This window comes from Pseudopipra pipra, chromosome 2, assembly GCF_036250125.1.
Source record: "Pseudopipra pipra isolate bDixPip1 chromosome 2, bDixPip1.hap1, whole genome shotgun sequence".
Taxonomy (NCBI): Eukaryota; Metazoa; Chordata; class Aves; order Passeriformes; family Pipridae; genus Pseudopipra; species Pseudopipra pipra.
This window is the reverse complement of record NC_087550.1, coordinates 72,670,884-72,698,061: the sequence shown is the minus strand read 5'-3', so window position 1 is coordinate 72,698,061 and position 27,178 is coordinate 72,670,884. Positions and strand designations below refer to the sequence as shown.

Below are 27,178 nucleotides of genomic sequence, written 5' to 3'. Positions count from 1 at the left end.
AGTTATCCACTAGACTTAAATAGAAAGCATGAGTGTTAGACATTTTCATAAAAACACCTAGACACTTGAAAATTTACATATTCTGTAGTGATGGATTCTAACAAGTAATAGCACTTAAAGTAGGTGTTTTTTTCAGGAACAGGTAAGAAATTTTGTGTTAGGTACATTGTACGTTAATGGTAAAAAGCCTGAGTGGTTTTGTTGTATATTTCTGTGTTGTTACTTTGTTGTTGTGTAATGTTTTTCTTCCTTGAATTCTATTATAATGAAATATGAAATATTCACTATCAGTGAAATAACTGATGCTACCTTGAAGTGGATGTGGCTCATGTGCCTTCTGTTCCTTGACATTCAAGTAAAGGTATTTGCTTTCATGAACAGCTGATAGGGATGGTTTAAACTGAGGAAATAACACAAATGTCTATGTTTCTAAGCTTTACTGAATATTAGAGCTTGTTACAATACATTCCTAGGGGCTTTATCCACCTGCCCCTGAAATTAATGCATTGCTTCTCCGGACTTCCTTTGTAAAGGTAGTATTGGTAATTGTTTATTTAGTATAAAAGGTTTGTGAACACTGTAACAAATACAATTTTTACAAATCCATTTTTGAAAAGATCTCTCATTTTGTTCACTTGGGCACTGTACTTTTTATTACTTTGTCAATCAGCTTCTTTACTTCTTTGTGTCTTGTAATTGCTCTGGTGATATAGTCCTGAAGCTTGGCTTCTGTAAGAGGACTTCCACCTAAAAATTAAAGGAAACAATTTGATTTTCTACTTATACTTCAGTTATGTATCTCTAAATGTGATTTCCAAATAAGAGTATTAATACAGTAATTTTTATGACTAACACCCTTCACCTGGGGAGCATGCAGCTTTCCCAGCTCCAGCCTCAGGCAAAGATAATGGAAACAAACTAGAGCTGTAACAGGAAACATGCTCAAAATCTGTCCTCTGCTGTATGAGGTCAAGCTGTGACTTCTTTTTGAATTTCAGTCATGCCACCATCTTAAAAACTAATTTCAAGAGAAAGTAATTTAATGAGTATTTAAGCAGATGCTCTGTTACTATAAAGCACCCAAATCTTACAAAACAAAGGAGGTACACAGTCTTTTCTTGACCTAAACGTTATCATCTCCATAGGTTTCCTTGTAATAAATTTGGAAGTACCTGGTTTATGGACAGAACAGAGTCTGCCTTCTTCATCAGACAATGGTTACTGTTCCAGTTGCTAAATCATCATCTTCAGCAGTTGGATCAACAACGAGTAATGTGCTTGTGAAAGGAAAAGGCATGCAGACATGTTTGTACGTATTGCTCCATTACCATTATTGCAAAATACACATAACATTAATTTTTACTGTAGTCTTACAAAATACTTGTAGATGGATTTAGTGCCCAGGCTTACCTGTTTTCTTACCAAAGTGCACCAATTTTAAAAAAATTAAAAAGTCAAAAAATACAGGAGATTCCACATAATCAAGTGTTTATGTCTATTGAAAATGCAGCTTTATGCCTGAAGTTTCCTAGATTTGTGACATCCATGTATTGCAGGGAAATGCCACTAAACTGCCATTTGAAGGATGCAGTCACTTATTTTGTAGTTACACAAAAACTGGCACAGGATGTAGGCTGCACTAATCTCTACCAGACACCTTAATGCAAAACTCATTTCCAATGGTAAGTTCACCAAAGTAGTTCTCAGTTTCTTGTCAGAGAACTCTAATATCACCCAGTCTGGGAATAGTTAAAAAAATGGATTTATGGGGTGTTTGACATCCAGTATAAACTGTTATACATCACGATGCATATCTTTGAGAGATTAAATACTGTTATTTTTGAACCATTTAAGTTAAAAATAGAGCAAAATCAATGGGAAATCTATAGGATCTAAACTATAAGCCAACAAGAAAAACTAGAACTTAAAGCTGAACTTTAAAACCTTGGATTGCCATTTAATAGCAATAGTAACAAAAACATAAGTCCTTAGCTACTCTGTTCAAAAATGCTGCTTTTTAAAGTCTAACCCCATGCACTGTGACACATCAGCTCTTTGTGTGATGCAGGGACACATAAAGAGGTCAATGTATCAATTGAACCTGCAGAGGAAAAGTACCGTTCAATAAAATCTATTTTTCATTCAAAGAGCATTAATTAACACCTACCTTCACAAAGTGTTAACTTTCCATCATTTTATACTAAACAGAGCCTAAGCAATGTCTCAAATCCAGAGTGGGATGGAATCTCTATATTAAATAGTTAATCACACAGAATGGCTGAGGCTGGGACAGCTGAAGCTCTTCTGGTTCAACACCCTTTACTCAAGGAGGACCACCTGGTTGCCCAGAAGTGTACCCAGATGGCTTTTGATTATCTCCAAGGAAGGAAACTTCACAACTTCTCTGGCCAACCTGTGCCAGTGCTCCATCACTCTCACAGTAAAAAAGTGTTTCATCATGTTCAGAGGGAACCTTCTGTGTTTCAGCTTGTGCCCATTGACTCATGTTCTGTCACTGGTTATAAATGAATAGAACCTGGCTTTGTCTTTCCCACACCCTCCCTTCAGGAATTTCTATACACTGCCTGGCATTGGACACAATACTCCAGGTGTGGCCTCACCAGTGCTGAGCAGAGAGCAGAATCACCTCCCTTGACCTGCTGGCAATGCCATGCCTAATGCAGCCCAGGATAACATTGGCTTCTTTGCAGCAAGGGCACATTGCTGGCTCATTCTGCCTCTGCTCGAGGCAGTTGCCCACCAAGCTCAGAACACAGCAGAAGCCAGGACTCACTGTCCCTCCCAAGATGCTTGGGCATCAGTTTTGTGCTGGTCAGCATATGCCTTGATGCTGCCTTAAGCATCTGTAACAGATACTGCTCACCTTAGACAGAGACAAGATTCCACAACCACCTAATTTGTGCTGCACATACCCGGACAGGAGCAGACCCAAGTAATTACATTGTGCACATCAGCCTAGGATCAGGACTGAAAACAATGTTAAAGTATATTACTGTACTATGCATTCTCTTTCATGCTTGCTGAAACAGTAAATAAAAATCCTTTCTCTTCCTTGTTTCAAAGCAAGGACCAAGAAAACCAATTAGGAAGTCATTAAGGTCACTATTATAACCTGATATTAATAATACCTCTCCCATTATTATTATTACAAATAAGCACTGGCTTATGTTGACAGTGGTTGCCTGGAATTCACCTAACTCCCTTCCATCAGGTCGACAGTTCTCTTTCTAACCAAAAATTACAAAGTTCAAATTAGAAAACATGTTTTATTAAATAATACAGTAATATTTATGCTATTGGAGTTGATATAAAACAATATTCTCTTCTTTTTAGCAGAAATACGCAGCCTCAAAAATGCTAGGGAAAACTTGGTCACAACTCTACCTGGTTTTTCATCAACTGATATGTAGTTTGTGGTTGTAGACCTGCAAAAGAATCCCTGATTTTTAAATTTTATTATAATTTATTTAGAAAATATAACAATAGATTGATTGTCTCAAAGATAAGTACTACAGGCTAGATTCGGAATATCATCCAAGAATGAATACTCATTGGTAACTTAAAATGAGAATTTCCATCTGTCTGTATTGTTCAGGTTTCATAGGCAATTCCCCTCCTCCATCCCCCCCTAGTGGAGCTCTTAAAATTAATGTTACAGTAAACTAAAGCAAAACAACCCCCAAAAACACGTAACGTTCAAATACCATCAGGCAGAGGCTGTACAACACATGACCCTTAAGTTAGAAATTGAAACAATACTGCATCGTGTTAGATCTGAAGAGCCACAAGAAAGAAAAAATTCATTATAAGCAATTTATACAGGCATCTCATGTTTTACTCACCAAAAACCTTCTCTAATATTCCAATGGTTCCACAGTTCTAAAACAAATTGAAAGAGAAGTTCACATGCAAGCTCTTGAGTAGGCAAGAGATAGCAAAAAAAAGATAAGCAAGCACTAACCCACAACAACAAATAATTTGAGAATCATGATACCTGGCAAAGCTGCTTAGCAATATGGTTACAGAAAGATGAGGAAACTCTGAACTGATCTAAGATGTTTTCCTATATTCAGTTCCAAAATTCCGCCTCCTTATAAGGAACCTGCCTGCACATGTACCTAACAAAAACTACTAGCTTTCACCTCAATAATATTAGTTATAAATCAAAAGAAGTGTTTACTGACAGAAAGGTGTAGAATGGTTTACAAAAAATGCAGAAAGCATAATGTTATAACTGTGTCTGAAATATCTGTTAGTTCAAGGATCGCATTCAGATGGACAAAATGGTATAAAACAATTTTAAATGCTACAGTTTTTCTTAGAATCTTTGAGATAATATAAAATTACAAAATATGCTTCGTGCAGTGCTTCAGGTGAGAAATAATTAACGCTTATTATTAATTACATACTACTAACAGTGTTCGTGTATTAGTGTTTCAAGTAGGGATCATTAACTTAAAAAAAAAAAAAAACACCTTTTTTTTATAAAACTGTTGTTAATACCTAAACAAAGCATTCACAGTTTTGTTAAAATAGTGCTTCTGGAGGAAAAACCAAAGATAAATGGGAATAGCAGGTTTTCCAAATGCAAACTAACATACAGAGATATCAAACATAATGGCAAGCATGATTTAGCTCCTGCTGGCTCCACATATGTTATTCCTGTACTGGTTTTCTGAAGCCCAACGCACGGCCTATTCTCTTCCAATTCATGTAAAAGCACTTTGCTAAACACTGCTTCATGCACTTAAGACATAAACATAGAAGCAAGAATACTAGAAGAGGTTGCCCAGAGAAGCTGTGGATGCTTCACCCCGGGAAGTGTTCAAGGCAAGGCTGGATGGGGCTCCGAGCAACCTGGTCTCGTGGAAGGTGTCCCTGCCCACGGCAGTGGGGTTGGAATGAGACAACCTGTGAAGACCCCCTCTGACCCAATTCGTTTTAGTATTCTAAAACAAGAAGTCACAAATGAGAAGCCAGTGAATTCCCTAGTTTTAACCTCCTTGTAATGCTGCCAGCTGTGTCAGGGGAGGTTTAAGGTGGATATCAGGAAAAGGTTCTTCACCCGTTGGCGGTTGGGTGCTGGAAAAGGCTCCCCACGGAAGTTGTCACAGCACCAAGCCTGACAGAGTCCAAGAAGGTTTGGACAACGCTTTCAGGCACGTGGTGTGACTCTTGTGTGTCCTGCGCAGGGCCAGGACTTGGACTCTCTGATCCCTGTGGATCCAACTCGCGATATTCTGCGATTCTGTAACACCAGGTACCTTCAGGCCACACCGAGCTCCGCGCTTTGCCGAGCCTTTTCCCGGCTGGACAACCCGTGCTCGCTCAGTACCCCCCGCACACGTCGGGGCTCCGCAGCCTCCTCAGCACCGACCCCATCCCGGGGGCCGCGCCGAGCCCGCTCCCCCCGCGCGCGCGCGGTGGCGCGGGGAGCCCTGGCGGCCCCGCCGGGCCCGGGCGGCGCTGCCGCGACCGAGCGGAACGCCCGGAGCGGGAGGAGCGGGACGGCGGCCGCCAGGCCCGGCACTTACTTGAAGGCGGCCGCCATGGCGGCACCGCCGCCGCCCCGGATGTGGCGCCCCCTGGCGGCGGGCCCGCCCAGCGGGCTCTGCGGGCGGACCGGCGCTGGCGGCGGCGGCCGGGGCGGCGGCGCTGGCGGGGCCCGGCCGCGAGGGGGCGCCAGCGGCTCCCTGCGAGGCGGCCGCTTCCGCCTCGCTGCCGCCGCGCGACCGGGTCCCGCGCGCCGCCGCGGGCGATGGCGCTGCCGTTGCAGCCGCCCCTGCCCCTGTCCCTGTCCCTGTCCCTGCCCGCGGCCGCGGCGGCGCTGGCGGCCCTCGCCGCCCTCCTCCTCGTCCTGGTGAGAGCCGCGCAGCGCGGTCACGGCGGGCCCGGGGGCCTCCGTGGCGGGTGCGGTGCGCGGGGCCGCCCCCGCGGTGCAGAGCCGGGGCGCTGTCCGCGGATCCTGTCCTTGCCGGGGGGTCCCGGGGGGGCTGCGGCGGGCCCAGGCAGGGCTGGCCCAGGTTGGGGGCAGCGCGGGTGGCACCGGGAGCCGTCCGGGCAGCAGCCGGCGGGGCTGCGCTGGTGCGGGGGTTGGGGCGAGCAAGGCGTCCGGGGACCTGCGGAGGGGCTAAAGACGCCTTGGGAAGTGTCCTGGTACCGCCCGTTCGCGGTGACCGTTCGGGAGGTCGCTGTGTCTCTGCGTGGCTCAAATACCCGGCAAGTTGCAGAAGTTGGACACCCTAGAAGGCGGAATTCTGCTGCCTGTCCGCAGTGCCACGTATGCCTCCCGCCCGGGGAGATGGTGGAGCCGCCGTCCCTGGAGGTGTTTAAGGAAAGACTGTACGTGGCACTCAGTGCCGTGGTCTAATTAACATGATGGTGTTCGGTCTCGATGTTGGACTCGATGATCTCAGAGGTCTTTTCCAACCTAGTTGATTCTGTGATTCTCTTCGTGGTGTCACCAAATTAAGTGCTCCAGACCGCAAGTTCTGTGGCTTCATTTTAGCCATTCATAAGGCCATCAGAGCCTGTGTTTTGCAAGCACCTGTGGCTGGCTGGTCACGAGCCATGCCATTGATTTCAGTGGGATCAGAGGCAGCACCAGCATGTGTGCTCTGGATTACTTGGGAACAGGCAGTGGCGGCTTGGACCACGACTTTGGAGGCATCTGCATGCTTTGCAGTCGAAAATAGCAACAAGCCAGTGATGCTGACAGTGGTCAGACTAGGAGTAACCAAATGGCATGAGATGATTTTGGTCCTCTGTGATTCAGTCAGTGGATGAAGTTCCACACCATTGAGGCACCGCATTATTGAAAAACAGTTGGTTGCCCTTTGTAGCACATTCAGCAGCTCGGTCAACTTCTAAGAGAATGCTCAACAATTTTTCTTATTTCTTTTTCATCACAGATTTGTGCAATTGCTCATGTAACTGCCAAAAAAATGCCAACCCTTCACCGACACGAAGAAGAGAAATTCTTTGTAAACGCTGAAGGCAGGAAAGAACCTCTACCAAGTGTACATGATCCCCCTACAAGGGAACTCTCTGTTGTTGTGCCTTCATACAATGAGGAAGACCGGTGTAAGATTTTTCTTGTTTTGAGGAAAAGAAGAAAATCTATCTGTTGTTACTGTAATAATGCAGAGGTCAGTTATGTTTGGGGTAGATTCTGGCAGGCCAGATTATGGATCAGATTTTGGACACAGTTTCCAGAAAACAGTCCAAGTACATTGAATTTCAAAATTAAGGCATTGTGTAACTTGATTTCTGCTGCTAAAAATAGCATGGGGCACTTATAAGAATCCTCTCTATTTTAGTGAACCCCAGAAGAATGGTTGTTCATTGCCTCTGTAAATGCTGCAAGGCAAGAAGTAAAAAAAGACTTTTAAAACTGATTTGAGAGCTTCCCACTCTTTAACACAACTTCAGATGAGCAGAGAAAGGATGATCTCACACGCTTGCATTTGACTTAGAGATAGATACGAATACCTGATACTGAGGAAAGGCTTTCAGATGTCATAGAAATAATCAAACATGGTAGTACAGAAGCTGTCAGCTTGCTTAAATAGATAAAGTCAGTGCTGGTTTTCAGGGTCGATCATGAAGAATGATTTCTTTTTCTTTTAATCTTGTGTAGAGAATTACAAATTTCAAAATGAAAAGTTGATTCCTCAGAAGAAATGTTTTTATCCTGTCTTTTATCATGTATGTGATTTTTCTTCAGTGTTCTTTTTGCATTCAGAAAGGACAGCACTTAGAGTTGCAACTGCTAAGCTTGTTTGCTGAAGGTAGTGTTGTATGAGAGAGTCGATTTGCTCAGCTTTGCTTTGTGGTTCTCAGCTTGCTTGTGCAATTGCTTTTGGTGCTTTGCCTGTTGTAATCTACTAACCTGACCTCCTCCGCCTTTTCTCTAGTACCTCTTATGATGGATGAAGCTTTGGATTATCTAGAAAAAAGACAGGTATTTTCTTTTTGTATTCAATATTTTTTTGGTGTGTGTATTATGTATAATAAGTTAGTGATCTAGTCACTTCGTTATGTTGGTGTACATTTAACAGTAATACTTGGCCACTTAGAAGTAACGCTTAGGTCTCTTAGTTATTTTTAGATCAAGTGCCAAAAAGTATTTTTAAATTAAGTAAACATTTAATATACTGCTATGGGATGAAGAAATCTTCATGTGAATGTTACCCTTCCAAGACAAAGCTAAGGATTAGCCATACATTTAACTTTCTAAGCTAAATCCTAGTTTGTTCCAACAAGTTTCATAAGTATCTGTTCTTCATTTTCGTTTGTTCTCTGGGTAAGAAGCCCATTGTGAAAGTTTGTGGATGTTGTTCTGTTTGGGTTTTCTTAACAGTGATGATGTTCTGAGTGTTCCATCTTTTACAACTGAATTGATTTTTGATTTCTGGATGGTAGCATGACAACCCAATGTAATGGTATGTTCATCAAATATGGCAAAATTCTTTAATTATGCCATGTGAACAAATTTACTATATCATGTTAGTGTCCATTGGCAACCATAAATAATTTAAAACCTGCTAGGGAGAAAAGAATAATGATGTTTGAAAGACCTACTGCCTACTTAAGAAATTGGATTAAATGTATTATTTCTGTTTTTATTTTCAAGAAACGAGATCCTTCATTCACTTATGAAGTGATAGTGGTTAATGATGGTAGTAAAGATCAAACTACAAAGGTAAGAAAAATGAAGTGCCTTCCCAAGCATCGGGGGTGTCGGTTTTTTTGCTACATTTGTGGAATATAACAATTTTTCGCATTTATATTTTGGTACTTGAATAGTTGACAATTAAAGTTCATATTTCTGAGTACTTTCTGTCATTCTGTATGCATCACGGATGTCACATATGCATATGAATACACATAATTCTTTTGCAAATTCTGGTTTTCTTGATTGGTGACTGTGACAGCCATTTTCCTGCAGCTGCGATTCTCAGAATTCTAATCCTAACGTCAAGAAATTTCTTATGAAATACTCTATATATGCATAGTGATGATGTGAATATGAACTTTAGAAAGCTAAAAAGTCTTTTAAAATACTCAATTCATACTGTGATTGACAGAACATCTGACATAGTTCTTCCTCACACCCTTCATGGCATTGTTTATTTAAAAATCCCTGTGCCAGTAGTAGTATTTTCAAAATAGTTTTGTATTCTTCTGGTTTGACTTTGATGTACATCACTGGAAAGGAAGGCTTGCTAACTTGAGGGCTTTTCTTACTATTACTGCTTGGAAGATGTTTGAGGTAGCTACTAAAATGAGTACTGCTTTTTGATTTACTTTCCTTAAGCTCGTCCATTAAGGATTGCTCGTAAATATTTTTTACTACTGCGCGTTCCTTCTGGCATCTCCTTTAACTGAGCATACAATGGCTGCGGGCCTCTGGACTTACAAGGACTCAAGACAACCTTTAGAAAAAATTAAGAGGAGAAAACTCATGCTTTGTCTTCCTCACAGCATGGAATAAAATCTGCAGATCCTTGCAGTGTGAGTGGGATTTTAGATCAATGTGAATTTTTGTTTAAAACCACAAATAGCAGCAAGACGAGTGATAAATAAGTGGCTGTAGTAGAAAATTGTATTTCTTTTATTAACTATTGGTGTTAATATGAAAGGTCTGTAATAGTATAAGTTAAATTAGGATTGAGTTTTTTAGAGATGGGTGGATGGGGTTTGGAGTATCCTGTTCATTTGAACATGACTGGTTTCTTCAGTCTTCTTGTTTTGACTTTGAATTGGTTTTTATTTTCCTGAACAGACTCCAGCGAACACTGGCAATGTATTTGTGCCGACTGAAGTGGTTATAGCTCTGTGCTGTTAATTTATTTTCTTTTAAAGGGTGAGCAAATGTAAACTTCTATCTTGATTCCTCCGTTTGTTTTATGCTGGTTTTTTGTGTGTCTATCAGGTTGCAATGCAGTACTGCAAGAAATATGGAAGCGACAAAGTGCGAGTGCTTTCTTTGGTAAAAAATCGAGGGAAAGGAGGAGCAGTCAGGATGGTAATTGATACTTTCATCTCCTTCTCTGTTTGAACTACCAAATATGCAGAAGACAGAGCTGTGCTGATTGACATTTTGAATTCAATGCATTAACAAAATGATTATGAGAAAACTGAGTACAGATTCTAAAAATTAAAGCAAAACCTGTTTTTCAAAATAAGCTTATTTGGGATCTTGGAAACAGTATTGTCTTGCCAGGAAGATCAGTAGTGAAGACAATTTTTTATATGAGATTTCAAAGAGAAAAAAATACTTGAATTTCGTATTATGTTAGTGCCACTTAGGAATAGGCTTGTGTTTATAAAAGCCAACCAAATAAAAAACACCCAACCAAACTGTTACAGATAAAAGCTAAGGTTTTGTAGACAAAATAGAACCAAATTTGCAAACTTTGCTCTCCAGATCATAGACGTGTTTTTTAAAATGGCTAATAAAGAAGCATTCTCATCCAGCAAAGTTTGTGTGTACTGAAGCCCACTGTTATCACCCACACTCGATAGCAGAAACAGCACAATTGACGCTTTCACACAGACATTATCCTGAAATCATCATGTCCTAAAAATAAAATAGCTGTTACACATTTAGAAGGAATATTTTTTCCTAAGATTAGTTTTATGAAAAAGGGAGGTATCATCTGTGGGTTATCAGTGACTTTTCTTTTTCTGTGTTTTAAGCTCTGTCTTTAATACGTCAATTTTATTTTTTTATGAAAAATGAGTAAATATAGGAAAAGGAGAGAACATTATATTAGAACACCTGGAACTTTTGTAAGCTATATACTTATTTCAAGAGAAGGAGAAAATTCTCTGTGTGATACACTCTTGCAATGCAGAGTGTAGAGTGGATGTGTATACAATACTTCCTTGACAGGGTTTTCCAAACTCACACCTCCTTGGTTGCATACTTTGGTCAAACCCGCTGCTAATTGTTTTCCTGTCTGGATCCCTTCAAAAATTTTGAAATTTGTCTGACAAATTTCAAAATGGCAAAACTGTCTGTGAGACCTGTGCATCACAAATGTTTTGTAGTTATACTGTGACTTAAAACTGAATCTTTAATTAGTTTTGAGAAATAGCTCATGAATTCTCTTGAAACAATGTTGGGAAAAACTAGCACTGCATCCTCCTTTCCATAGCTCAAATGACAAAGAAAAGCCATCCAGAGTAGTGGCAGCTGTTAATCACTGCTTCTTGTGCTCCCCTCTACAGCTGACTGTAGGAACTTGTTGACTTTCAGATTTTGGGTTGTAAAGCTTTTACTTTGCAACCTTCTCTTCAGGGGGATTGTTAGCCTTTTGTGTTCATGCATTGTCTGTCACTGGACACTGTGCAGTGTGTGAATTCTCTAGATGTTATTATAATATAAATTGGTAAATTGTTAGTAGCAGAATATTAAGACTCACCTGTTGTTTTGAATCTGTAAGATATCACTGTTCTTCTTACTACATTAGGTTTTTGGAGTCTTTTGCACCTAACTTGTGACAAATACTGGTTTCAAAAGTGTTGATTTTTATTGACTGTTTTCATTGCAGGGTGTCTTTAGTTCTCGGGGGAAAAAAATTCTTATGGCTGATGCAGATGGAGCTACAAAATTTGCAGATATTGAAAAAGTAGAAGAAGGTCTAAAAAATCTCCAGCCATGGCCTGTGAGTATAAATTCTCATGGCTTTAGTTTAATACACATGCACAGAGATTGACCTTTGTAATTCTCTTCAACTTGAGTTTTTTGAGGTCTAGTTGAAGATGTAGATGTAAGTCTGAAGACCTACGTGTAAGCTTAGAAGCCTCAAGAATGGGCTGTATGAAGGAGCTTCCACAGAGTTCTTAACTCCTTTGCATCCACTGTGTCTACTTCAATGCAGTACAGAATGTTTTATTTATCCTTCTTTTAAGTTCTTTGAAGCTGTTCTGTTCTGTATAAATACCATGTGTTGCCTACTTAGTTTTCTTTGTTAACTGTTTTGTAGTTCCATTTTGTCTGATGTCATCCTGTATATACCTTTAAGGATACATCTTAATTTCACCCTCTTTTAAAGAGGTTTTGTGTTCTCAGGGTCCTTAGTTAAATGACAGTATTTGGAAGAGCTTTTATTGTAAGTAAAAATTCAAAAACCTGTGGAACAAGAACACCTTCCTGCATAGTCATTCTCTTTTGGGACCTTAATTTGAAAGAACTGAGGTTTATTTTTTGCTTTAACACAGGTGAGTGAGGTACTTGTAGCTAGTTTCCCAAAGGCCAGAAGTGATATGCAGCCTTCCAGCCAGAGCTGCAAGGGATGTGCCTGCAGAAAGGATCATGGTCTGTGACTGCAGAAGCACAACTGCAGGAGCCAACAGGCAGCAGTGTGACTCTGATGGTCTTTGCTGCCAGGGCAGCAGCAGCTGCTGCTTCTCCAGCATCAGTCCCACACTCTCAAATAGTATATTTCAGAAATTTCGTGTGAGAAAGAGTAGCATGAGAATAATGCTAAACCTTTTGTTTTCATCGCCTTGATTTAATTTGAGGTTATATTTTTGCCTAACACTATGTCATTTTATTTGTTTGAAGATACATCAGTGCAACAAGTACTTTATTCTGTTACCCTTTCATTGCACAATATTTAAAGAAAACATTCAGTTCCTAGGAATGCTGCATGCTTATCTGTGCTGTATGTGCTGTTAAGCACATACACTGTATGCATACACTGTATGCATACAATAAGCAATGTAAGCTAAACCAAACCTGAATAAATTGAAGCAATTTGTATACACCATATGCAAATTGTAATAAACTTTAGATTATCTGTTAACTGTAGAGAAGACTGATTTAGGCTCAGAATTCAGGAGTAAAAGAGGTGCAGCTAGAGGAAGCATAAAAGTATACTGCTTTGAAGTCTTTTATTATATGGTTCTCAACACAAGATTCCACTGATTCCAAAAATACTAGTTTAAGTAATAACTCTTTATTTTATATTCTTATACAGAACCAGATGGCTATTTCCTGTGGTTCTAGAGCTCATCTGGAGAAGGACTCGGTAGCAAAGGTTTGTTTCCATTTCCTGCTGTGTACTATTACCCAAATACTTCCATTGTTTGTTTCTGCTCTACAGATTTTGCAATTAAGTAATCAATATTTGTAAAAGAATGGAAGCTGAAAATAAGGAAAAGATTGTCATAAGTGTAGGATGTGCTCTGTCATATACATGTGTTCTAGATTTCAGGCACTTTTTACTGGTTTAAGTTAGTGTTCCAATTTATAGATTTAATTTTTTGAGTTGAGAGCATGTCACGAGCAGACTTCTAAACCCTGACAAAGTTTGTAACTGGTAACCAGTACTGGGACTAGAGTGGAAGGAAACTGATGAGTTCATTATTACTGATTCCCTTCCAGTGCAAGAGCTTGACCTGCAGATCTTGAAACTTGTTTAAAATGAGTTAGGGATAATTAGCAGCTGACTGTTTGAAGAGTATCTCAATTCGTGGGAAACTGGTGTAATTTTTCTGTATTACTCATTGTAAAATTTTTGAGTTTTGAACACAGACCGTACTGTTCTGTGTGTGGCTCTTGTGGAATAAACAGTGATGCCTAGGCACACGACCTTATCTTGCATCTGGTTTTCTGATGTCTTGGCAGAGAGTAGTTGACAAAGTACAGATATGGGACTTGTACTGCAACAGACGCATTGCTGGGCTCATGTTTTCAGCATCATTGGATGTGCTCATCATGTTGAATGTTTTCAAGAGTAAGCTTTGTTTATACTAATCTTTAATACTTGAAATAATTCTAAAATGTATACACAACTACTAAAATAGTTACAAAAGTTCCAAACAGGTTACACTGATAATGTTCAGAAATTTGAGCCCAGAAAAAATGCTTCATTTTATGGTCAGGTTCTGAATGTAGATAAACTTTCTTTACTGCATTCATATTTCTTTCCATCTTTGAAGGTTTTACTACATAGGGGAAAGGAATTGGAACATGACTTTTATCTTTTAATACAAAAGTACAATTTTTAGGATGTGGCCATCCTTTGTTTCCTGTTTCTCCCTGTATTTCTGACTTCAATAAAGGAATCACCAAGTGGTTACGTAGTACTGATTTGTTTAAAATATGTAGTCCATTTTGTTTTGTCATGCAGCTATCCCTAGTCTGACACAGAAAGACTACTAAAGTGGGAAGGAAATACCTATTGTATAGTGCAATAGGTATAAAAAAGTTGCAGAACAATCTTTTAGATGTTGGGATTTCCCTCTGGACTTAGTGGCATCTAAAACAGTAGAATGAAGCTGTGATAAGCAGCTGTATGGGATTTATTGAGACCAGAATTTCACCTTAAATTCAGTCTGAAGACATCAAGAATTCTGTTCTGCCTCCAGAATTGTTAATGTACTTTAGTTAATCCAACATATTACATGCATAAATAGTCTTAGGAGTGATAATCATAATCCAGGAACTCCTCTTTGTGAAGTCTTGGCACTGTCTGACGATCATGCAGCCTCTTAGCGCTTCCCTTCTGACATTAGTGGCAGCCTTGTGTTCTTGGTCGCAGAGCCAAAAGGGCCAAAGAAGCCACACCAGATTCACCATTAACCTGGGACTGGAGCACTTTCTGAAAGGCACAAGCTATGGATTTTAATTTAAGTCAAAGGCTGTTACATAATAAGCTGAACATCTTCTCATTTTTCAAATGAGGTTCTAAACTGTTAGGTTTGAAGGCATGTCTTTTCACCCAGAGATGCTTACCAGTTAAATTGATGGCTCCTAAAGATTTTATATGATATTTGGCTTGCAGTCTTAGATATAGTCGCTTAATTGAGCTTAAGGCCAGCAGTGAGTTCAGAAGTGATTTGTAGGTCAGAGTTCTGGTTGTTTAGGAACTGTCTTGAATAAAAGACTAAGAGCGACCTCTGCAAATCTATACTCCAGCCTCTGGAGTCCATGGACAAACTTATCCATATGATTATTGCGTCAAGAACAAAAGTGTAACCAAAGGGCAGGCTGGGAGAACATTTACCAGGAACATAAAATATATCTGTGAAAGCAAAAGAACAAAAGAGATGACTGTGTAACATTGCTGAAAATATAAAATGAAATATTATCTTGCACAGTACCCTTTACTGTAGGCTTCGTTTTTACTTGGTCCGTTGTGTACTGCAAAAAGTTGCATTCTTCAATTGTGTTCTCTTAAGTGCCTTAACATGGTGTGTGCAAACTCTGGCGATCATTCAGTCTTGAATGAAAGAAGTGGATGGCAAATAACAAGAGATGCTCCCATTTGGGTTTTTTAATAATAAAAAACTTTTTCAATTTTTTTGTTGGATTAGCAGCTGGAACCTGTTTAGTTTAAATGTGTATTCTTAGGAGTAGCACTTTATGGAGTCTTGCCGGCTTATTGTCCATTGTCTGTCCTGGTAGCTTTTGAATTTGTTGCATCCATGCAGCCAATTTTTAGAAAAACAAGAGGACTAGACAGAGGGAAAAAATAGCTTAAAAGTGTCCAGTGAAGTAGAGCGTGTAACATGCCATCCTCTTCCTCCTTCACTCTGCTTTTCCTTGGGGAATTCCCAAAGAATCATGCAGAAGATGCTGTGGCTGTCCCACTCATTATTTGAAATCCAGGTGCAGGTTCCTGCTTTACTTAATAAAGCATTATTCCAAGTGAAAAGCTGCTGGGAATTGGGGAAAGAAGAAAAAAGAACTTGGACTTTCCTATCCTAGAGGACACTTGGCTGGCAAGTCTTTCAGCTGTAGTTTTGTTTCACTGTAACAATTGATAGGTTCTGTTTTTGTTCCAGTGCAAACCAAAAACAGTTTACAAACTTCGAAAGCTGTCACAAAACAGAATTATTGTCCTGTAAGACAGCTCTGTTCAAGCACTTCACTCATCACTTAAATGAAACCATCTAACTTACTGCGTTTTGTCCACAGCGCTCTTACTTTCGAACTCTCCTTATGTACGGCTTCCACTTCCTTGTTTGGTTTCTCTGTGTCAAAGAGATCAGGGACACACAGTGCGGATTTAAACTTCTAACCAGAGAAGCTGCCTTGCGGACTTTCTCTACTCTTCATATAGAACGCTGGTAAATTGTTCCTTTTTTTTTGTTGTTGGGGTTTTTTTTATTATTGAATGTGGTTTTGAAAAAATAATTTTAGTATTGCAGCTACTATGAAGCATGTTATGTCTGTGTATAAATCCTAGCTGCTCAGTTTAACCAGTTGTAGTACTGCTTGCATGGCAGCTTAGATTTCTTGTTATGTTCAAATATCCTGGTAATTGCTAAAAATTCTATATTCTTTACAATTCAGTACTGCTTAAGCAGAACATTTTGCCTAGAATCAATATCTTATGTTTGTAATTGCTCAAGACTAAAGTGAAAGCAAATGCTTATTCTTTACTTATTTTCTTGCTAAAATATTTGATGAGAGGACTACTGATAGATATCATAAGTCTAAGACAACAGAAGATGATTCATAGTCTTTGAATTACTTTAGAGCTCCTTTTGTTGTAATTTAGCTAGAACAGTTCCCTTATGAGTGATGTAGTCATGATACTGTTATGGGACTAAAACACTGTTTCCACACAATTACTACAGTTTCTGTAAATTTCCTGCACCCCAACTGTTGCTTAAAAGGATAGTTTAATTATGTATAATCGAATATTTCAAACTGTTGTCTTCATTCAGGAAGATCTCTCATGGGCTACTGCTTGCTGGCAGGGAACAGAATTACTGAACAGTGTTCCTGTACAAAAATGTGTGCAATCCTACAGTAGCTAGTCAATTCCAATACATCTAGTTTTAGGCTGAGGTTTGGCAGAGATAGTTGAGCTACACTACTCCTCCAGAATGAAATTGCAAAGGTAGTGTTTGGGCACACAAGTGTGGAACACAGATCTTCTGTTGTATGGAATCTGTAACTGTGAACAGTCAGTGTTCAGAAAATCACTTTTCTACTGGAGTGGTTTGCTTATCACTCTAAAGGAAACCGTAACTGAGCCAGAAGTATGGTTTGTGCTGCAACCTCCAAACCCAAACTTGATCTGTAAAGTTCTGTAAATTTCACATACAGGGATTTTCTAAATACATGGTTAAACACATATGTGAGGTCCAGAAGTGCACATCCAAAAATTGCCCTATTTAACTTCACTTTAATAAATTAAGCTCTTCAAGAAGAAAACGGAAAGAAATAAATGAGGATAATCAGTTTAAGCTGTAAAAATGCAACTTTTAATTTTATTCTTTTTTAAACTGAAGATTCTGATTGTAATTGCACTTACTGGTTATATAAAGTGTTTTCTACAGAAAAAATCTTAATAAGCTTTCTTCTGCCACTTCAATTCTCTAGCACTGAAGGAATGGAAGAATAAAAATAATTGTGCTGTACCCCATTATCTGGGAATAGAGGCAATGAAAAAAGGATATTGCTAACTTATTTTATAGTAATTATATTATTGATGTGTAACAAACCAGATCTTCATATCTTAATTCATTGTGCCTTGTATGTACTGCTATAAAATTGGCCTTCTATTCTAGCTTTGTTATTTACGGTAATGCAAAAACTAATCCCCTGTGCATTTTCTTATTTATCAAAAATGTACTACTTAATGATGAAGTATGTTTGTTTTGTTTGTCAAGGAAAGAATTTGTCAAATTTGTCAAATTCTTCTAATAAAGAAGCTATTCAGATAATTCCAAGTCACAAATTTGCAACAATAGTTGGTTTGGGTTTTTTTAGTTTGGTTTAATTTTCCACTAAAACAGGAAATATATTGTCTGTTTTTATCTTCATCTGTCTCTCAACAGTTTCTGTGTTTCCCTGCCTTCATTTTCATATTTATTGGCTAATTTTAACCAAATCTGGCAGAACAGTAGAGGTTTCAAGATCAAAAGCTTTGGTGAGTTTTGTGGAAACTGAAACCCTCTTAGAGGAGAGAAACCCACTGCTGAAGAAAAAAAAAAACTACAATAAGGACTCAAAAGTTACTTACCAGCTTCACAGCTAGTCATTTTGCGTGTGTAACTTGTCAGTGCACAAAACAGAGTACTGTCCCTTTCCCGGTTAATATTTATAAGATCTGGAAATAAACTGGGACATGGGGAAGTATATGGAAAGAGTGGGTAAATTAAAGGAAATGATAGTCCTAAGTGAAATGTCAGTGTTGTACAAACAAGTGGGATAATTGTAGGTGGAAATTATGTAGGGATATCAAATAGTCATCCCATAGAACTTCCATTAGATTCTTTTTTATGTAATTATGTAAGAACCAGAAATAGCCCAATAATGGAAAGCTTTTATTTTAAACAAATCTGGCCCTTGATACGTTTCCATTGCATAACATGTGTAAAAAGGAAAATAAAAAGTGATTAGATATTGTGCCATAATGGTTCTGTATGTACCACAAGTGTGCAAACATAAGAGTAAAGAAATAGTTGTTGGTATTGTATTTTTGCTGGAACCTGGAACAACGTGGGGTCCCCAGCTGTGTCACAGAGCAGCTCATTGATACTGAGACCATCAGCAAGGGGTTGCAGAGAAACCACTATCTTGATGCTGGATTAGAGGCTCTGAAATCTGGGTTTTTTACAGCCTCTGCATCTCTGCACTGGGGCTATTCAACATGTGAAGAAATTATTTGATTCTCTTTGAGTCGTGAAATCCCACAAATGAAGTGCAGCTCTGTTAGGTATTGAAAGAAGAGTTCAGTTCAGGATGGTCAGTGCATAATGGAGGACAGTGTTAGAGAATATTCGACAAACAAGCAGCATTTAATTGAATAAAAGCCATCTGAGAACATCCTGGTCCTTGAATCTGTCAAGGACTCCCCATCTGCCTCACTGGAGCATGTGGTGAGCTGTTGAAGGGAATGAACATGAGACTTCTGCAAAAACCAGGTCATCTGTCCTGTCTGCTCAAGTTTTGTCAGGCTTGTATTTTTTGGGGTACTACAGTGCTAGGTGAATTCTTGTGTGAGCACATAACAATTATTTAGACTAAAATTCATGCAAAACATGAATGTTACTCATGATGTTAATATAAAATCACTATAAAATTGGCTATCTAGTAATTCCTACCTGCTTAGACCTTCACTTTTTTATGCTTTCTTCATGCTTTTTCCATTCCAGTGGACATTGATGGGAAAATCATCTCTTTAATATTAAGAGTACTAGAAAACAGACCACATTTTTCTTCTTGCTATGGTGAATTTGATTTATAGCTGCTTCTATTTAGGAAATTTTGAAAGCAAACTGAATACACTTTTATCATTATGGCAATAAGGATCATGTAACACTTTTTAAAGAGAGACCAACATATTTCCTAGCGTATTAAAGTTTAGAAAGCATTTGAAAATTAATAGATACTGCGAACTGTTTATATATTCAATATTAAAAAGTAATGCTTAAATCCTAAACTATCTTTTTTTGTGAGTGTTCTCATTGTCTTTTTGTTTAACTGTCCTTTGGAGAGCTGGCTGTGTATAAATGAATACAAACCAAACATTCTTGAAATTTACTTTTCTAAATAGCAATGTTTTGACATCAGTTTGAAATGAGAACAACCTTTTGAGCAGAGAGCATATGCTTTGTGGTTTAGGTTCTGAATCTGATTACACTATTAATCTGTTTTTCAGAAATGGATGGAGCACATTTTTTAATTTAAAACTTAAAATTAAAAGAAATATTATAAAAATATAACAGAGACAGTTGTATTTACTCAGTTCAGGCTACAAAAGAAAGTCTAGTTCTGCATCTGCAGTCTTGACCTGAGAAATGTAACTGTGTTAAATTTTGATGCACAGGAGAAATACTAGAAAATTAAATGGTCTCACTGGCAGAATTTTCCTATCCTAAATTTGATCATTGCTTTCTTCTGACAACAACAACAACAAAAATTTCCTTCCAGACAGAAAATGTCCATCCTTAGGAGAACTAGACATAGCAGCGATTACTGTCCTACCTGGAATAATGATAAAAGGAGGGGAAATTCAAAACATAGTTCTAGTCCTAGTTTGATCAACAAACTTTTGTGAAGTGGCAATTTATAATGATATTACCCAAGCCAGCAGATCACTGATTAGATCCAATTGTTGCTATTACTTTTGTCTATAAAAGTTGCCTTGTGCGCTGAACAAGCCATGCTGTTTCACTTTTAAAACTGGAAAGATCAATATAAAAAATAAGCATTTGTTTCTCCAGTTTGTCACTTATCTCTAGATGTGAGTCACTATATAAAAATTACAGAAAAATTAGCATTCGTATTGCCACGGGGGTTTTTTCCCTACTTCTTTGGCATTGTAGACTAACACAAGCAGTGGAATGAATTTTTTTCCTGACTTTGTGCATGGCAAGTAGATTTGTTTATTAATGTCTAATCAACACAAAAACATTTTGCTATTTTGACTTTGTCTCTTTTGTCTTGTAAAAAGTCCTGCTCCTGGCAGACATATGTGGACTTTCAAAAGCCCCAGTTTAACTAGAGCGGTGCTGGCAGACTAACCCACTTGACAGCCTGTTTCGTTCTTAGAGCTCTTTGAGCACTGGAAGTTTTCTCTACCCAGTAAGAGTTTACTGGAAAAACATATCTTGGGTGTACAGAAGTCCTGAATTCCAGTTAAAACTTTGTAACTGAAAGTCTGAATTTGTTTTTTGAAACACATAATATAGGACCAGAAAAAAAAAAAAAAAGAGTCCTAGTGCAGTTTTAAAATACAGAATAATTTTTCAGGATAGTTATTTTGTAAGCTCAAGCATTTTAAGAGTTCAGTTTAAAAGGACTGAATTAATTAAACACCTACCAACTTGATGTTCAAATTAGTTTTAGCCAGCATCGTCTTAAATGGTAACTTAACCGAAACACAACTACCTGGAGAAATTTTTCTTAATTTTACATTACATATTAGTGTTAACTAACGCATAATGGAGCCACTGTTAGAAATAGATGGGGAAATTGTTCACACCATATATTTTTATGTGTCTAAATTTTTTGGATCTAAACTTAGATTGGAGCCTGAATTCATTCAAGCTGGACCCAAATTTAGGTATTCTGAGCTGTATGTCCCCCTTCCAAGAGGCACCTACTTTGAGTCTCTGCACAGGATGAAGTACATGGTGTGAGTAATACCTTGCTGTTTCAAAGAGTGGTTTTGTCACATGTTGACTAGTCACAAATGGCTTCCTGGCTAATTGCACTGACCAACTCATCCACTGCTATGGTTGTGATCTCCTCTAGGACAGGCTTCATGTAACATATTCACCCTTAAATCCTAGCTGTGGAAGCTTCTATATGGTTCTTCTATACCATCTGGATCTGGTAGTCAGCAATGTGGGTGTAATGCTGTATTGAACACACTGTGGTCTGTATTCCCTGATTAACTATTCTGGTATACTGAAAGGTGGTGGGGGAAAGGGAAGAAGATACCCAGTAATATTCTATTAAAGTCATTCTCCCTTCAGCTTTGATAAGGTTTTTTTTTTAATTTCAGGATATGTTCACTGTTACGCAAAGGGCAAGCACATGTAACAATATCAGTGTTCAACCTGATTAATTTCTGTGCTTTTAATCTTTTACTTTGAGCACTGTAGTTCACAGAGCTATTTAATGTTGGTTTTTTGTGATGTATATACTGACATTCCAGTAATCAGTTGTCCACAGGAATCGTTGCAAATAACTACTAGTTCACCAGGCTAATACTTTATGTAGTAATACTTTTAGAGGAACTCATATAGTCTAATTCAGCAGACAATTATTCTGTGTCTTCTAAGATTTTTAATCATTTAAGTAGTAAGTATTACAAAATTAGATTTAGTCTTAATACACATGATTCATAAACATTCAAAGGTAAATACATGGGTTTTTTGGCTTACAAATGTAAAATGTCAGAAAAAAAATTAAACAATATAACTTCAGTAAAAGAGACTTTGGTGTAATTAATAAAATAATATTCAGCCCCCATTTAAAGAAAGCAGTGAAATGGCAAGGCTGCTTGGAGCAGATTCAGGTTGCTGAGGAAGAAAAAACTCTATTCCTGTAACTGTTTTGGTGACAATTAAAAGGCCTGTGTCATGATCAAAATCAGATTTAGAAAGTAGCTCTAAACTCTCCATACACAGTAAGCGTAGTCTCTGTAGATAACATCTGTTATCTTTGCATATTTTAATGCTGTCCAGTGATATCAGTAGTTCTCCTGTAATGTACATGGAGAGCACAAGTTCAGGTTGATGCCTGTTTGCCTGTGAGTTCACCAGCAAGCCAGCCTGCCGTGGTCTGCACTTCAATGGGAACCTACATGTGTATGTCATACCTAAGGGCATATTTCAAAGTTGACTGCTGTTGTTGCATTCATTAATAGTTTTACAGAAATACACTGCTAAAAAAGAGAGGGTGGCTTGAAGTAGAAGGAAATAACTTCTGAACTTGGCTACCAACCTGCTAAAGTATGTCTTTTTGCCTGCTCTTGGTTACCTGTCTGTCTCTTTCTACCCTTTCTGTAATGTTAAATGGAATTACCAATGACTTGAATTCAAGCAACCCTTGCAGCATGAATGAATAATGTGGGGGTTTTATTGCATACATTTTCTCCAGTAGCAAAAGATTTTTTTCATTTCAAAAGAAAACTGTCTTGGACTTAGCAATGAGAATTTAAGGAGAATCTAAACTTATGAAGTTACTGAGAGAAAATGTGGACTAATATTGAATTGAACTTGACTGCCTCACAGGTGTGTCGTCAAGACCCCTCTGTAAGCTGGCCTTGAACATCTGCTCCACTGACTTCAAACTGGGAATCTTACCAACAGCTTGGCTAAAATGTTTCCAGTTCCTTAACCTTAGTCTTATGGGGAAAAAAAACCAAACCCTCTGTATTTGGATATGTTTTGAATCTAGTAGAAATTACATGTGAAAGGCCATTGAGAGGTTTCTTCCAATACAGATTAGTATTTTTAAAAAGCTGCTTATTGGGGGGAATAGGGGCCCGTTTAGCCTAAATTCCAGTTATTAAAACTCATTTAAGGAAGAAGAACATCTCTAGTGGCATTTGAAGACTACAAAAAAAAGACCTAGCAATCAATAAATCTAAGAAACTTAACAAAAATCACCAGAATCTTCATAATTGTGATTTGCATTCACCCTTGTCAGTAGTAACTACTGGCAGTTTCATATGCTGATTTTTACACGAGCATTACAAACTGCCAAACTACTTGTCTAACATCAAAAGCTTCAGTGCTTCAGGTCCACAAGGCCCATTTGAGCATGTGGTTTCAAGAATGAAACACACAAACAATCCTCTGCAGAGAACTGAGAGGATTGAGGTATATTTTGGACAAAGCGAGCAGAAAAGGGCAGCTGACTTAGAGCAGGATCACCTCCCCAGTTCATTTTGCTGCACGACCTGCAAAAAATTGTGCCAGCAAAAAACATAAGTGTCTCAAGAGGTTTTCTGTGTTGTGCTTTAAATGGTCACTGGGTAAAGTAAAACTGTTGTTCAGATTCTGTTATGCACAGTAACTTAGATCATTTCTCACTTCTGTGCTGCTGCCTTGAGTTTCTTGACTTAGAAAGTACCAGGAGAAACCATCAGATCCACGTAAAGCCACAGCACATCGTTGTCCCCTTGGATGAAACCCTTAGAGATGTGGAGTGACGCTGTACGTTTGACTGCTTGGTCTTCATGGTCTTTAAAAATGTTTAAATCATGATAGTGACCAGAATGAAAAGCAAGCAGTGGTCTGGACACAGCATGACCTTATACTTCAAAAACAGGATGCAGTGAAGCATTGTTGTTACTGTTGTACTATTGTATACTGACTGTGTCCTGAGATGTGCAGTCAGGGAAATAAATTTCCCTTCCTTGTGCATCTGACCTCTAGAGCACTGGTGTCAACTGCATAACTGAACAATTAGTTCAGTTATGCGCTTGATACCAATTAAATCAGGTAAGGGATTTAATTAACATTGCCACTGTCTTTCTTCTGGAAATAAGTGTGACTGTATTTTCTATTTCCTGTTCTTCAGGGCATTTGATGTGGAACTTCTTTATATAGCCCAGCGCTTGAAAATACCTATAGCAGAAGTTGCTGTCAACTGGACTGAAATAGAAGGTAGGCAAATTCTTTATATTCTTGTAAGATTCCTTACATGTCAATCCAGAATAAAGTAGCCAAGGGTGTGCCCATTTTTTACGCAGTTTTGATAACTCACAGTCTTCTTTCCATACAAATTTTGAATTTCATGTCCTTGCCAACCTTCTTCCATGGCTTTTTACAGGAATAGTAGGTGAAGGGGTAACAAGAGAGAGAAACTCTGCACTCCCACTGGAGGCAAAAGTAGGTAGTTATACTGCAAGGACAAAACACTACTTTGACATGTCTTCTTGCTGTAATGTGTTAATAAAAATAGAGCCATTGTAAAATACTGTGGAGGACGTCTGACCATCATGGCTTATTGATTCAAGTTCATTTCACTGTGTCTTGCCTTCCAAATTTCTCAGCTATTAAGGCCTCCTCTAAGGCACCATCTCCCCTTAAGATGTGATGTTCTTTCAGACCCATAGGGAGGTCTCTGGGTTACTGGAAAGTATAGCTCCATGCATATTTTGGCATAGCAGAGCCAGCTTAAGAGGTACTGCTTGCTTCTGCTCACTTCCTTCCCATCAAATGCAGCTCCTCCATTTTTTTTTACCTTTTCATGTTTTTATCTTTTCTTAACCTCAATCTCTTCCCCTCAACACAACTCCTGAACAACAAATAGTACAATGAACTGCAGTGATGATGAAGGGTGCAAGTAGAGAACATCCTGAGCCAGCTTTGCTAGAAAAGAAATGCTTCCTTTCAGTGCAGTTCCACACGTGCATTGCACCTATCACAAACGTTAGCAAAGATGGAAGAAGGCTTGATTTCGTGGTGTGGGGTCCTTACTTGCCTGAAGATTGGCACATTCATATTACTGCTGTAAGACAAGGTGGTGATGTTCTTCTCCAAAGTCAATAAAAAGATCATTTGCCTAATTATTGGTGTTCAGGTTCCTATTTATTTGAACAAAGCCTTGTTATGGAGAAGACCGTGCATCTTATCACATACATGGAATTACTGTGCTGCTTGCAAACTAGTCTCCCACCTATGGTGTAGTGTAATTATTATAAAGCAATAACTTTCAAAATATAAATTTTTATTAAGATTCAAGTTGTGGGACTGAGCATGCTGAGAATGCAGAGTTTCAAGACTGCTTAAGTTGTGTGTCTTGCCAATGCTCATTTTTTTCTAACAATGTCCTTCTGATTTTCTTCTTCATTAATCACAGGTTCTAAGTTAGTTCCCTTTTGGAGCTGGCTGCAGATGGGCAGGGATCTTCTTTTTATACGACTGCGATATATGACTGGTGCCTGGAAGCTTGAAAGAAGAAAATGTAATTAGGTTATTTACATTTTCCAACTATATTATTATACTTAATGGAACATTAGAACAGTTTCAATCAAGTGAAGTGGTGATGAAAACTGAGGTAATTCTTCATTGCTGCTCTTGTATGTTTCATTTTTGCAGCATATATGTGTTTTGTAAGATTTCCAGCAGGGAATTTGTACATTTTGAAAAGAGAAAGCATTTAAAAAAAGATTTTCTTACCTGGTAATCAGGTTTTTATTTTATTAAATAGTAGCTTTAACATGTCTTATAAATTAATTCAAATAAATATATCTGCTTTTGTCTCATCACACTTCTGGAATTTTCATATACATATTAAAAAGAGGCACTCTATTGTACATTGTACAGTGTTGTGTTGTGAATGACCACAAACATTTGTTTCTGTGATATCTGGAAATTTTAGGCCATATTGCAGTTTGGAATTATTATTCATGGTTTGCACTAATGCATGTTTAGATTCAATGTTATGGGAAACATTAATGGATTTTTTACCGAGTTATAACAGTAATGTTCCTAAGGTTGTTCTCAGGACTTTCAGTAGTCTCTTGACATTCCAAATGTTTTTGTCTGAAGCTGAAATAGTTTTCTGAGATCAAACTGCAGATCATGTCCAGACTGCAGAAGGTCCAAGAGCAAGCACATTTAGTTTTAAAATGTTGTCTTTTATAAATGTGTTTTGTTCATCTGTACTAATTATTACTGCCTACTCAAGGCTAGGAGTCCTTAACATATACAGGTCTGAAGTGAAGAGGGTATGAAAAGCTAGTTCAGAGCATGCAAAAATGAGACCCACTATACACTGGGGGGGGGGGGGAGGCCGTGCATTAGCAATGCCAGTCTGATGATGTCACACTTCAAATGAGATCAGAGAGGGAGGGAGGGGTCTTGAGTCTTTCATAGTAGTGTAATACTGTGTTACAGTACAGTAACATAGTTTCATTTGTGCTTTTAAAATAGTTGTGGATTGCCAACAAACAAAGCCAATCTGTCTTTCAGAAACATGTACAAACTTGAACAGATGTAAAGAATGAATGGTATATGGTTGTACTTTCACATGTAAATTCACTGGTGATTTTTCTTATTCTTTTTGTAATATTGACTTCAGTTTTGCTCCTGTTAGGGTTACCTCAGTTTTCTATGAAGTGCTGGAATAAATTCTCAACAAATACATTATCAGTTTGATTTTGCAGGCTTCATTCTCTTACCTAGTCCAGATACATCTGTGTCACTTCTGCAGAATCAGTAATGGCACTCCTCAGTGCCACCACTAGAATAAAATACCAGCTTCTCAGTTTTTGTAAGGTGTTTCTGTGGTCAAACCTGAACAGTAGTAGCTCTGCTCATAATTGAAGTTGCCCACCAGTTTTCAAAAGCAGATTCCCAAAATTTTCCTTACGTCTTACCTTAGATTTGAGCATATTTAAAATTTCAATGAAAGAAAACCTCTTTCAAATTATGAGGCTTAGGCCATGCATTATTTTTTGCATGATAAGTAAACATCTGGTGATGTCTTTAAAGAAATTCTGCTTTTGAAATGTATGCCAAAGGTTGGAAGGAGGGTGCTAAATTTATTATATTTTTTTAAATTAATTTCACAAAATCACAGGATAGGGACCTCTGGAAGGGACCTCTGGAGATCATCTAGTCCAATCCCCCTGCCAGGGCAGGGTTGCCTACAGCATATTACGCAGAAATGTATCCGGGTGTTTTTTGAATATCTCCAGAGACTCTCTCTGGC

General features: G+C 38.5%; 1 protein-coding gene and 1 long non-coding RNA gene across 5 annotated transcripts; one reads left to right on the top strand and one right to left on the bottom strand.

The window, feature by feature from the left end:
* Window positions 1–422: 422 nt before the first annotated feature.
* LOC135409870 (uncharacterized) lies at window positions 423–3,855 on the bottom strand. 2 transcript variants are annotated; one of them, XR_010428399.1, is made up of 3 exons: window positions 3,406–3,855; window positions 1,173–1,277; window positions 423–747 (listed from the first exon to the last, which is right to left on the bottom strand). It is a non-coding gene; the product is annotated as an uncharacterized LOC135409870 (long non-coding RNA). The 2 variants fall into 2 exon arrangements; XR_010428398.1 differs by having other exon boundaries at window positions 1,173–3,855.
* Window positions 3,856–5,150: 1,295 nt separating this feature from the next.
* On the top strand, window positions 5,151–26,610 carry LOC135409868 (dolichyl-phosphate beta-glucosyltransferase). 3 transcript variants are annotated; one of them, XM_064645987.1, is made up of 10 exons: window positions 5,151–5,281; window positions 6,933–7,104; window positions 7,938–7,984; window positions 8,657–8,725; window positions 9,959–10,051; window positions 11,583–11,696; window positions 13,014–13,073; window positions 15,959–16,110; window positions 24,038–24,123; window positions 25,322–26,610. In XM_064645987.1, the coding sequence occupies exons 2-10, from the start codon at window positions 6,966–6,968 to the stop codon at window positions 25,432–25,434; spliced, it is 873 nt and encodes a 290-aa protein (XP_064502057.1). In that variant the 5' UTR covers window positions 5,151–5,281; window positions 6,933–6,965; the 3' UTR covers window positions 25,435–26,610. The 3 variants fall into 3 exon arrangements, with proteins under 3 accessions (XP_064502057.1, XP_064502056.1, XP_064502055.1); XM_064645985.1 differs by lacking the exon at window positions 5,151–5,281 and adding an exon at window positions 5,719–5,881; XM_064645986.1 differs by lacking the exons at window positions 5,151–5,281; window positions 9,959–10,051 and adding an exon at window positions 5,292–5,881.
* The last annotated feature ends 568 nt before the right edge of the window (window positions 26,611–27,178 follow it).

What these genes read in the sequence shown, in the direction of transcription:
- LOC135409868 (XM_064645985.1), top strand. Translation starts at nt 5,780, where the DNA reads ATGGCGCTGCCGTTGCAGCCGCCCCTGCCCCTGTCCCTGTCCCTGTCC. An exon ending in GTAAAGATCAAACTACAAAG is followed by an intron (nt 8,726 to 9,958) that starts GTAAGAAAAATG and finishes TGTGTCTATCAG; the next exon opens with GTTGCAATGCAGTACTGCAA. An exon ending in AAGGAGGAGCAGTCAGGATG is followed by an intron (nt 10,052 to 11,582) that starts GTAATTGATACT and finishes TTTTCATTGCAG; the next exon opens with GGTGTCTTTAGTTCTCGGGG.